Raw genomic sequence first — 13,761 nt, 5'->3', positions numbered from 1 at the left:
TCCCACAATGCAATGCTGTCTTCATGGTAAGTTTTCTGCCCTCGTTGTTTTGACTTGGTGTCAAGTGCAGAATGGTGTCCCTTCGCCAGCCAGGTTTTGACGTGTCGCTCGGGATTGTATCTAGCCACAGGAGGTCCTAGGAGCCTGATCCGCAATAAATCGCAAACAGTGCTAATGTAGAGTGAAGATCTAAGAGGAGACATAATTAGATTCATTGCAGAAAACCCACGTTCACATTCAGCACTAGACACTGCAATACTATTTATGATGGAAATCAGTTTCTTAAACGACGGCGGTTGCTCTAGAATAGTAGGTTTCTCTCCACTTAACATAGGCTTTAGTCCCTGCTTGAAGTGTCTGAACTCTCTAATTATATCCTGAGAGCTGCTAATCTTAAATCTATCGCAGATTCGCTGGATCTCACATTCTCCGTAGGTGATGGATAAGTCTTTTGGCCAATACATGGGGTGGATCACTTTGATGTCATTCATGATTTTGGTGTAGTGTTCAGCCGCATTTGAAGATGATGATAGCAACCTTGAAGTCAAGTTGTTAGCGAGGCTCCGATAGAACTGTTTTTCTGGAATACTGGGTATCTTGGATCTTACACAAAGTTTAACATCTTGAAACATCAAATCGTCAATAGCAATTTTAGCTTCCACTGAACGTCTACCCATGTTTTCAACTCGGTTTTCAAACACTTTGATTAACAGTGTTACATCACTGTGGGCTTGGATAAGGTTGAGGCTTGATTTTTGAAGCTGTAAGGACAAATCCGATAACTCTTCTAGAGCATCGAACATCAATGCCAGGTTGTGTACAAAAGTTGTAGAAGATAATGTACTACAAAGCCCTTTGTAAGTTGAACGTTGCTTCGAGTCCCTTTGTTTGTCTTCAGATGCTTCAATGAAATGATTGTACAAAGCTTTAAAATCTGTCCAAACTGCTTTCACCGCCATTAAGCTGGAGGCTACCCAACGAGTATCTAAAACACGGCCGATTTTCAACATTTGCTCCTCTAGTCCTTTAGCAACTTCTGCCAACTCCCTGCTGTTTTTCGGTGAACAACTAAACATGTTTCTAATTTTATCCATGAATATCTTAAAATGATTGATTCCAGCTACTTCTTCTATGGAATCGTGCACGGCAAGCTCTAAACGATGGTTCAAACAATGCCAAATGAACAAGTTGGGGAACGTTTCAGTAAGCTGTATAGCAAGGCCAGATTTCTTGCCTAGTAGCACTGAAGCACCATCACAAGTTAGAGCAATCATATGGTCTTTCATGAATTCAAAGCTTAGACCTAATGCTTGTAACTGATTTAAAAGTTCTTGTAATATACCAGCTGATGTTGTGCTATTTAGCTCAAAAAGTGTTAAGAACACTGTCATAGGGTTTTGCATTCCCTTTAGAACAGTTCTGATATAAACCACCAAAGCATATTTGTTTGAAACTGAAGTGGCTTCATCCAAAAGCAGGGAAAATTTAGAGTCTGACTTGATTAGGCCATTTATCAAGTCTGATTTCATTTCATCAGAAATATGATGAATTATATTGGAGCAAGCAACATTTGAATGTAGGATTCGCCCCATATCTAAGCCATTCATTATTTGAAGATCAATTTCAGTTTCAAACTCAAAAAATGGCCTATTTAGTTTAGCTTGCTTATAAGCCGTGCGGAAAATGCGCTCAGTTACAATCTGCTGCTCTTTATGCATAGAAGCAACAGCTTTTTTCATTGTATCTTTCTTAGCTTCAATGAGTATTTTTTCAGCTAAAGAATGAGCTCGAGACCCACGGTGTAAAAATATCTTTTTCCTAAGAGAGGATTGCTGGTCTTTTTTATTGTTTCCATAAGCGGTAACAGTTCCTAAAACCCACTCTTCGCTAATCTTTAGGCCCTTCGTTTTCTCTGCACCTAGAGTACTCACACTACGGCAAACGTTGCAACCTAGTTCTCTGTTCACAATTAACCATGGATTTTTAGCTTTAAATTCAACAATTTGTTCTTCAGACCAACAAACTGGCTGTTCACCCCTATTAACAAAATCATTATTTTCATTACTAACCTTAGCTTCGTCTGCATCAGATCCCAAACCCACCAACCTGGATACTATTTTGACCGACGAGGAAGTCGAAGGGGAATGGTAATCGCAATTATCCTCATTGATCCCGATTGCGTCTTCTTTTTTATCTTGATCAACAATTGAAGTTGTAGTCAATGCTTCCGAACTGCAGTTCTCATTATTTGCATAACCTTTTTGTTTCTTAGGGTTAGGTTTAAAGAAATCAACAATTTTTCTGGTAGTCATAGTCAATTAGGAAACTATTTAGCTGCACCAGCACTAATAAGCATAAACACGAACACAATCAACGACCTGCACCTCAAAAACGAACTTAAGCGTGATGGGATGCGATGCAACTTGTAACTTAAACGCGAAACACACCAAGGTCAAGTCAACTAGTCAACACACTTGTGATCACTGGGGCGGTGGCGCGGTGAAGGAATGGAGGGGGAAAGGAAGGGGGTGGGGTGGGTATTGCTTTGTTATTGAGAGGCGCAGCCGCGCATGCGCGAACTAGGATGACTCGCCCGTCACCTTCCTCCTGCCTGATTCCGTGCAAGACTCATCACAGCACAGCTCACAACTGCTTGTACGGGCGCTTACTATCTGCTTACGAGTCACTCGCAAACAAAGCATAGCATAGTATTGATCCTACCTACAATTTTTTTTAACTAAAACTTGTACTCGTAGTTTTAAAAGCGTTCCCTTGCGTTCCGGCACTCTTGGGAGGTAAGGGAATGCCGTTCCCTTGCGTTCCCACTGAAATTAACCACTGGTTACTAGGATACTAGATGCGCTTTTTGTGGTATATGTGTCTCTGATGTTTGAAACAATGCAAAGAGTTTGTTTTGAATGTCTTCGTCACCAACTTTTTTTGGATCTTTTCAGATAGATGTGGATTCCAGGAATCAGGTTTGTGACAGTGTCATATTTCATATGCTGCAATGAGCGGAAAGTGAAATGGAGTTAAACTTTACATTTGTAAGTGTTAATTAATTGTGGTTATGCCAAATATGGAATAGAACATAACCTATCTCCAATACTCGCTAATCTCCTAACTGCCATAATCACTGGCATAATATAACCAATTCAGTGAAAATCAAAAGGTATAATCATCAGCTTTCAATTCAAGTTTTTTGTTCCTGTTCATATACTCACGTGATGATTATGGTACTAAACAACTAAACAGTTTAAAGTTAATCTAAACATATTATGTTAATTTCTCTGAGGTATTAATAAAAGTGCATCTTTATGGCTTAGAGTACATTAGAGCAAGTTTTGCACTAAAAATCTGAATTAATTTCGAAAAATAAATGCAAAATTCAAGTGCAAATGTTATTCTTACAATATTACCATTATTAATGTCCGTTCTAATAATAAAAAATATAATTCATTATTTTTAACTTACTCTCAGTTTTTTTAATTCTATTTATTACATATGAAGCTTTAAATCATCTCTATGAAATTATATATATACATATATACTATATATATATATATACATATATATATATATATATATATATAGTAATATATATATATATATATATATATATATATATATATATATATGTATATATATAAAATTATTCTGCAACAGCACATGATCCAAGCTAACTATAAACGCAAACACTACACTTTGATATAAACTTGTTCCATATATATATATATATATATATATATATATATATATATATATATATATATATATATATATATGGAATTATTTATTGAATTTATTGAAATTAAATAAGGCTATTGCCATTTATAAAGTTTAACGTAAATAAATGTCATTTGACAGTTATTTGGTCTTCCGATCATATGTTAGTTTGCTTATTTAAACGCATATGTGAAAGATACGGCCAAATACAAAATAATTGAATCGGAAAAAAGTAAGCGCTCTGTGGTGTAATGGTAGCACATTCACCCGGCAAGTGAGAGATCCGGGTTCGACTCCCGGCGGAGCAAGTACTTTTTGCGATTCAATGTTTATTGAAATTAAATAAGGCTATTGCCATTTATAAAGTTTAACGTAAATAAATGTCATTTGACAGTTATTTGGTCTTCCGATCATATGTTAGTTTGCTTATTTAAACGCATATGTGAAAGATACGGCCAAATACAAAATAATTGAATCGGAAAAAGTAAGCGCTCTGTGGTGTAATGGTAGCACATTCACCCGGCAAGTGAGAGATCCGGGTTCGACTCCCGGCGGAGCAAGTACTTTTTGCGATTCAATGTTTATTGAAATTAAATAAGGCTATTGCCATTTATAAAGTTTAACGTAAATATATATATCACTCTATTTTACTCCATCACGTTTGTTTGGCAGGAGTAAACATGGAACAAGTTTATATCAAAGTGTAGTGTTTGCGTTTATAGTTAGCTTGGATCATGTGCTGTTGCAGAATAATTTTTTAAGAAAGCGAAGAGTACAGCAGAGTAAATGGACAACCTTAGATCATTAGTCACATCAATAAAAAATTGTATTGTATAGGAAAATATTTGTGTACAAATTAAAATAACTAATAATAAACTACACAAATGTTGAGTTTAACTCCAGTTCACCTTCCTCTTAGTGCAGCATCTGGAATCTGATGCTGTCTCAGTTTGACTCAATGAAATCTGGAGTCATGTTCATATGAAGAGATGTAAAAATAAGTCGGCGATGAAGAAGCTCAAAACAAACTCTAAATTGTTCTGACATCTGACATACATAGATTACAAAATATAAAAATATAGTGTCATTTCGGTGAAGAGGTATTCTCATTGTCTCATCGGGTGCACAACTACGTTTCTTACACTATCTCTAAGCACAGTGTAGCAACTGATTTTTTTACTCATACCGTAGCTATGGTAAGAAGGGTTGATTCAATGTGTACTTTAATAATTTGTCATATAGGAGTGCAGACATGCAGAATAAATACAGGGAATAAACAGTGACTGCTTTCTAGTTAAGCTATAAAAGAACTTTATGTAATCAATACAAATAAATTGTTAGGTATACAAATGATTTGGTGTTACAGGAGATTCGGCAGATAAAAAAACAGCGTTTACAATGGAAATCACAAGAGACCAACAAGATCAATATAAATCTCAGTTTGATGGAGAGATTCAAATAGAAGTTACAGGTAGACAAAGTTATTTGTTACAATGTTTAAAAGTCATTAATGCTGTATAAAAACTATACTATCTAGCTTAGACATAATTTAGACTCTGACTTCAGTTTACTGTAATATATTTTTATTGAAACTCTATTAAGACGGTGTATTTGGCTTTTAGTTTGGTTAATTTTTTGTGTTTGAAAATATTTCAATCACATCCCTGAATAATAAGAAATCGGAAAATTTGTTTTATCATCTTATAATGAAATTGTATGCATTTAAAGTCTTAACTGGGATAACTTGAATTCAGGACAACATAGAAACAACTCAATATACAGTTATAATTATTTTACAATATGTGTAATGAAAGATGAAATTAGACGTGTATTTTTATAAAAAATGTAACTTCCCTAACCCGACTGCATTGGCTTATGAGAATTAATATTGCGGCTGTAACAAAACTGAAACCTACTCATACTCTACCTTTATATTACTATTAGTCCACATAATTGTGCAAACATATGTTAGGTTGTTTTAATATTCACTTTTTACATGGTTAAAAATAGAGGTGATAAGGATAAAAGGATATCGGGCATTTGGCAAAGTTATAGTGCCAAAGTGACCTACTTCAACAGAAGGTTGACTCAAAAATTGATATTCTAATTTTATGTATGCAACCACAAGCAGTTTTTTAAACAAACACTTCAGAGTATATTATGTTGGCTTCAATTCACTTTTTGTAATGATTTTTAAACCAGTAATTTGGGATTTTTCTTCTAACCCCTATCTTATATCGTCTTTATGTTTTTTAACTTTCAAATGTAAGTCTTTTTCTCTTGCCTAATTATCTATCACAAAATATGTAATACAGTAAACACAGTTTTGATAAAAATGATAACTTAATACAAGAATAAAATTAAAGCAATTGAATTTCAAAATTAATTGCTTTCTTCAATTGATCATACTTTATCATATGGCAAAGTTAGTGTACGAGCTCACTTCTAACCCATGATGAAATATGAAAATATTTATAAGAGAACTAATCAATTCTTTTTGAACAGATGATTATTACCAGAGTGTCATACATCTATACATGAAATATTAGCAATTACCCGCAGCTTTGCTCGCAATTACCTGCTGAAAAACCACGATATCATTGACATGTATTCCATAAGTGATATACCAAACACTCCTGTAATAAATTATGGTCACTGAAAGATATTCTAATCTGGATCCATTTTCTTTAATCCAAAGTCCATTGGACTTTAAGTTTAAATAAAGAGCAGTATTTTGGAACCCTGAAGTTGGAGAGTAAAACAAATTGTAGTCACAGAGCAAATTGATCACTGAGTGATTGGTATCCGATCTCTCCGTTTTTGTTCTTTCAGCTTCCATAAATATGCCGTACCATGATGTCAACACTAATATTGACTAACCAAAATAAACTAAATGGTTTGAATTTTTCATTGCTGCCATCTGTAGTAAAAGATAATAATGCTCTTATAGTTATTTGCAGCACACTACAACAGATGCTAATTTATTAGTGCGAATGTGAAAGTCTTGAATAACAATTTTATAATAGTAGTATTTCGGAATAGAAATTTGTCTATGTTTGATTATTATGTCTAAGCAATATACTTGCTAGATTTTGTCTAAATTTGTTTACTAGATTTTGTGTTGTGCCACTATGACAAAGGCTCATCCTCAAAATATTATTACCAAATTACCAAGGGTATAAAGAGTAGCTAGCATGAAACCATAAAACAGTCGTTGAGTATTGGAAAAACTTTTTCCCTGGTAGTAGTATGCTAAGTGATATTGTAAGATTTACAAATCAAACAACCATGAACAAAAAATATGGTAAGGGATTTCGGGACTGCCGCACGGATGAAACTGAGTTGTCTTCATTTCTTGGGCTGATGTACATCATCGGAGTAAAAAAGAACAGCCATGTTAATTTAGACGAGCTTTGGTGTACAGCACCTGAAACTTTTATTGCCGTCATGACCCAGCGAAGATTTGGGACTATTCACAGGCAATAAGATTTGATGATGAAACTACTCATGCTCAGATAAAAAAAATTAGATAATTTAGCTCCTGTCCATCAAATTTTGGAAGATTTTTTAAAAATATGTGATGAAAATTATAGTGTTGGCAAAAAATGTGACCATAGATGAAAAGATGAAACCGTTTAGAGGGCGGTGTTAACATGAAGAGTAAACTATGTTGATATGGAATTAAGATATATGCTACAGTTGATTAACTACTTTCTACATAGCATACATGGAGATATATCCTCGTAAACAACCCAAAAATAGACCTTTTGATTTACCCTATGATACCTCAAGTGTGGTAAAGCGTTGCATCATAGTTGTTGATGGTACTGGGCATAGTATCATGTTTGATAATTGTTTTACTCTGATACCTCTCACAAATGATCTTTACACCAACCATAAATAGATAGTAGTCAGAACTCTTCTTAAAACAAACCAGAAGAGCTTCTTGATTTTTCACATAGACCCAAATGTTGATCCCTTTTTGCTTTTTCAAGACCACCAAACTAACTGCTCTATGGTGTCTTGTGTTCCAAACAAAAAGGGAAAAAAATAACTTGTGCTATTACTATCAATGCTCCATTGATAACGATCAAATTGATGCAAATGTGGAGATGCTGTAAAGCCAGAAATATTTTTGATGGAATTAGGTAAGGAATTGATTAAAACATCACCTGCTCAGAAGAGTTCAAATAAAAACATTTACAACAGTTACCCAACAAAAAAATAAAAAAACTGTCTTGGAAATTTAGAAGTACCTGAAGTATTGGCACGATGAAAGAGATGATAAACCACCAAAGTGCAAGTACTGCCCCTCAAAAAAAGAACAAATATACAACCAGCAAGTGCAGTGAATACAAGGGGCCGGTTTGTAAAGAGCACATCCGTTCAACAGTTTTTGTTTGTAACGAATGTTTCAATAAAGACAATGAGTAATTAAGATCAAAGCCATTATTTTAATGGTTTTTATTCTGTTTAAACTTTAAAATAATTATATTTTGAAACAAATTGTTATACTAATGTGGCTTTTGTATTGTAATAATAAAGTGAAAATGCTACTATGAAATTCTCATTTTTTTATATGTCAGTACCTTTAATATTTATAAATTTATTATACAATAGTAAAATAAATAATGATAAAAATATTATCTCTTGGCCCATTCAGTCCTGAGTAACCTATGAAAAAAGACTTTAATTTTGGGGCTTAGATTTAAAAAGTTTAAATGTAAATTTATATAATTGTAAGCTTATTATAGGTACTAACATGAAACATTTATCAAATTTACAGTCATATGACATCAAAACATAAAGAAATATATAAAACTTCGATACAGTGATGGGTGAGAAAAAAATATCTACACACGACTAACAGTGTGATATTTTTAGATGTAACTAACGCAGGTTAAGGAAGACTGAATGTTTCCAGGGGAGTTGGGAAAACTTAGATTCCTTGATAGCCTTTAATTTGTCAATATTGGACATTTTTACAGTTTTACAAAGTTGCTTTGTGGTGTTATCTATTTACTTGTCCACAATTTGTTAGTGAGGCTACATTTAAGTCAATAGGTATAACCGTATGACAGCTGCCATGTCGGGGTTCCCAAATTTAATAACCAGACCTTGTAGAATGAACTTGATTTTACACTTAGCCTTGTTACTATAATCTGTTTAATGAAGCCTATAAGTCTTATTATTAATTGGTATGTACATAAGGAAGCTATTAATAACATTTTTCATGAATATTAACTTTGATAAAATGTGATGCTTTCATAGAGGAACCTGATGAAACAGAGGAAAGTATAAGCCAGGTAAGCATCTAGTTAGTAAGGAGAGTCAGAGTTTAAAAGCACATCTAAACATTGTTAATAAAACTAATATATAGCCTACTACTAATACACTTGTAATTATTTTGTCAGTTTATTTATTTTATTGATTACCAAATGTATATTTAAATACTTTCTAAATAGCTTACTCAACATTTTTATTCCCGACTTCGAATTGTTTTATTATTTTTCTTATTTTAAGTTAATTTAAATTTAATGTTAATAAATAGCACTATTGAGCAGTGATTGTTGAACTAGATGGGCCCATGTACTGTTTGCTCAACTGAAGTAAATTCGGTTTATCAACTATTTATTAATAATATTGTAATATTAAATTAGTTCAGCTATCTCTATATGTGGATTTCTTGTAATACATGTTTAATATGTTAAGGTAATTGTGGTGGAACCTGGCGGAGAAGCACCACAGTGTCCACCTCCTCCACCTCCTGCTGCGGATATTGGACTAGGGGTAGCTCAGATCGTGATCACTGCAGCAACTCCCATGGTGGAGGAGGAGAAGCCATTCCCCCCACCTCCAGCTGTGGAGGAAGTGGCAGCAGAGGAACCTGAGGAGGTTGCGGAGCCCCCACCAGACTACACCGCAGCTTGCGACCAGCGACCAGCAGTGCCTGAAGAACCCGACGATGACCAACCCACAGATTCTGCTCCCTTCCCTATCAGTAGCAGTACGGGAAGTGAGGAGGACTCATACACGGGGCCCAGCACTGCAGAGAACTCGCAAAGCCACCCTCATCCGGCCCCCGCCGCTGTAGCCAAGGCGGAGGTCGCCATACCTGACGAGCTGGAACCACACCAACTTGCTCGGTTACAGGACCTCAAGGAGTCCGATGCTTAAGTCTAGCCTTCCTCGCTGTGATTCCAGACTCTTGCATTTGTTTTTTTCGTCCACCAATCCGACAGTGTTCCATTTTAGCTTTTTTTATCGGACTTGCATGTTTTGTGCGGGTCTTTCAACCTTTGTATATACCATTTTTTAATTTTAATTTTTGTTTTTCTACTTGGATTTATTGTGAACCAGCAGTATTAGGTTGCCAGACTGTAACTGAATGTAATCTGATTCTGGCTAATAGTGATAAAGTAGACTTGCATTGGCTGTTGTGGTATTAATAATTTATTTTGCACTTCATGATATAAATATGTTTTTATTTTTTAACTAATGCAAAAATCAATAACGATATCTGTATGAGAAAATGAACATAATATACAGCAGACAAAATAATAGACTGGGAGAAAATTTTTTTAATTTTCCAAAAATTTAAAGTCAGAATTAGTTAAAAAAAGTTATCCACACATAAAAATAAGGACCTAGGATAAAAATCCTTTCATATTCTTAAAGGGTTTAAAATATGGAGTTCATGGCCTTCTGAGATTTAAGAAATTATTTCATTTTCTTTTTTAATAAGACATTTAGAAAAAGATCTATATTCAGACCATAGACAAATAAAACAAAACAAACCATATTTAAACAACTTTTCACATCATCATAGGGTTGCCAATACTAATATTAACATGTTATAAGTAAATAAAGGAAGTAACTCTTATAAATAATAGCATATTTTAAATCATAATCATTGGCGGAATGTCTTTGTGTAGATGGTAACTGTATCTTTTCAATTTATTATATTGTTACTTATTTGTTTCCCAATATTATTTATTAATTCTTTTTCTCTAAGATTCCATTTAATCTTAGTTATTTATGTATTATTGTCTTTTTGACATCAGTAAACATACATAGCGTTTTGCCTCCTCTTATACAGATCATCCATTTAAGTTCAATGAAATCATAACTGAATAAGCGATACTAATAATGATGATAATAAGTGAACTATGATCATGAATAAGTATTTGTATAAGTACGTGTATAATTAAAATAATCAGTTGCAAGGAAGTGAAGGTCATCCTTGGTAATGATTTTAATATCAATTAGACAAAAGTACTACAAATTTATACAATACATTAAATTAAAACATCAAAGTTCTTTGTCAACGTAATAGCCTGCATTCGTGAGTCACTTTATTGTTGTGACACAAGAACGTGGCCATTAATTGGTCACAATCATTACAAAGAAAAATTCCTCTATACTTTTCAATCAGTTTTCATTTAAGTGAGCAGACCTAATGAGGGAAAGTGACTGGTGGGGGGGGGGAGACAAAAGTCCCGGAGCCCACGCTCAGTGATACTAGCCTCTACTCCCTGCTAGTATAGAGCAAATATTATATAATACTGTATACTTGTAGAATGAAGAGTTAAAATTTCAATTTTCTTTATGAAGGACTAGATAAAGAGTACATTCATTCAAAATGTACAGTGACTTAAAAGTTTTTATATTGTGAAACAGAGGAGGTGTGATCGGCAGGTGAGTCAAAATATAAAAGCTATGTGGAGTCGAAAGATCTGGAGACAGCTCAGCCCCCACGACCTACCCTCGCTAAGGATGACTGTTCTTGGAAATTTATCAATTGAATCAACCTGGCTCGAACCATTAGTTTGTCTATCATTCAAACATTTCCAGAAATATGCACAGAAAAGCATCGATTTAACTGTAGTCTGATATTGCTTTGCCTCTAGTTAACTTTGTAGGTACAAAATCAGTTTTCGGATTTTTTACTCAATGTATTGCAGGAGGAAGTATGATAAATGTAATAAAAAAATACTAGTCATTCAACACGTTTTTTAATCACTTTATGCCAATACAACTACAGTTTGTAAAAGAACTCAATTTTAGTCCTATTTCTTATTTAATAAGGTTAATAATATAAAATTATGACAATGCAAAATTAATAATTAAGCAAACAAAATAATCTGTTAGGTTGTAAACAACAATTTACAAATGTGCTTTTGACTTTTTCGTTTCATTCTCAAATTTCATGCCTACTGTTTTCCACATTGTAAAAGTAATTATACTTTTGATATATTATAAATTCTGTACTTTTTGACTAATAATTTGAACAGTAATTTTCTCGTAGATTTTGATGTGATTTTCATTTGTGTTTCAAATATTTACAAACTTTTATTTGATTTTAAAGGTTTTCGGTGAAGGTTATTTCTACTCTCCAATAAAAAACTATTAGAGCAAAACTTACAGGAGTTACATTAAAATTTAGATTGTTTATTTCTGTGTTCATATTAAGCAAATGATTTACAAACAATAACTTCAAGTTTTTATGTCGGTGAGAACAAAAAAGGTACCAGTTTATGGCGCTTTTCAGTCAAACTGCAACTTTGAAAAACTCATAACTCAGAAACTTGTGATCTTATTAATACCAAACTTTTATGCAAGACTAACAGTTACCCGAGGCTTCGCATACAGTTTGCACCTGTTTGACCACTTTTGGGTCGAGTGAATTATAATTATGACGCCAATGTTGACTTTGCCTTCTTGCCAGGGTCAAGAAAATATGTCCAGTCTTAGTATTTTTGTCCCATGGTTGATTTCACCTTTTTCCTGATCAGGAATATAGAATATATATATATATATATATATATATATATATATATATATATATATATATATATATATATATATATGTATATATATATATATATACATGTTTGTTCCTTATAAACTGAAAAATATTTTTAATATTTTAGAATATTTAGAGCTGGAATTGATACAATAGTTCAAAAGCACAGTCCAACTAACTTTCACCTAGCATAGTTTTTGTTTTGTACCTAACCTAACATATATATATATATATATATATATATATATATATATATATATATATATATATATATATATATATACATGTTTGTTTCCTTATAAACTGAAAAATATTTTTAATATTTTAGAATATTTAGAGCTGGAATTGATACAATAGTTCAAAAGCACAGTCCAACTAACTTTCACCTAGCATAGTTTTTGCCAACTGCTTCAAAGGTAGTCTTTGGAGTCAAATTCTGACTATCTTATGTTTTATGACATTTTGACGAGGTAGATGAGTACTAAATCTAAAGATGAAATCTAAAAATGGTATGAAAACAAATGGTTACTCCTTAGAGAATTTAAACACTATAAACAAATTGAAAATAGTCATTACATTAATTTTACGTATAGTTGTGCAGTCACAAAACAATGTTTATGCAGAACAGTTGACTACATTTGACAGGCTCTCTCAATTAATATTTCACAACTTAAAAGATCAACATGGGATTTTTCACTGCTTAGTCACCAGTGAGGCGTACCCAGGAGGGATTTTCGAAATGAGACTAAACCTATATTCATCCCAAGAACCCTAATATCCATGTAAAATTTCAGTACCTGTACAATCTATTCAGTACTGTAGATTACGAGTGTGAGCGCAACAACAAATGAACTTTCGCATTTATAATATTATTAGGATAGGTACAAGTTTGAGTAAGATGTATGAGAAAACATTGTTTTCAAATTACTATTTTAACCTTCAATCTTGCCCGGATTGTTCGAAAAATTTGGTATTGATCACATTATGGAACTCTCTTATCTTGGGCATGTAATTTTGTAAACTGCATTTAAAACTAATTGTTAACACCTGTTTAATTTTACTAATTTTTTTAATTTACCATGGCTGGTGCCTGATTGTTAGAACGTGCAAACCACCACACTGCGAGGGGTGGTGCTGTCATGATTGTGCGCAGCCAGCTCATATCCTTGACTGTAAGAAGAAGCCATATTAAGAATGTAGTAGTATTAGGAATGGTGGATTTTTTCAGC

At 33.3% G+C, this 13,761-nt stretch overlaps 1 protein-coding gene across 2 annotated transcripts in view; it reads left to right on the top strand.

The window, feature by feature from the left end:
* Positions 1-12,552, top strand: part of LOC124363431 (protein nervous wreck) — a 64,211-nt gene extending 51,659 nt beyond the window's left edge. The window contains exons 19-21 of one of the 2 annotated variants that reach the window (XM_046818682.1): positions 5,093-5,197; positions 8,998-9,032; positions 9,439-12,552. In XM_046818682.1, coding sequence (XP_046674638.1) covers positions 5,093-5,197; positions 8,998-9,032; positions 9,439-9,903 — 605 coding nt within the window. In that variant the 3' untranslated portion in view covers positions 9,904-12,552. The remainder of the gene's footprint in view (positions 1-5,092; positions 5,198-8,997; positions 9,033-9,438) is intronic. The other variant, XM_046818688.1, reaches the window with a different exon arrangement.
* Positions 12,553-13,761: the final 1,209 nt, after the last annotated feature.

Source organism: Homalodisca vitripennis, chromosome 1, assembly GCF_021130785.1.
Source record: "Homalodisca vitripennis isolate AUS2020 chromosome 1, UT_GWSS_2.1, whole genome shotgun sequence".
Classification (NCBI taxonomy): Eukaryota; Metazoa; Arthropoda; class Insecta; order Hemiptera; family Cicadellidae; genus Homalodisca; species Homalodisca vitripennis.
The sequence above is the reverse complement of the archived record's forward strand: the minus strand, read 5'-3'. Positions and strand labels throughout refer to the sequence as shown.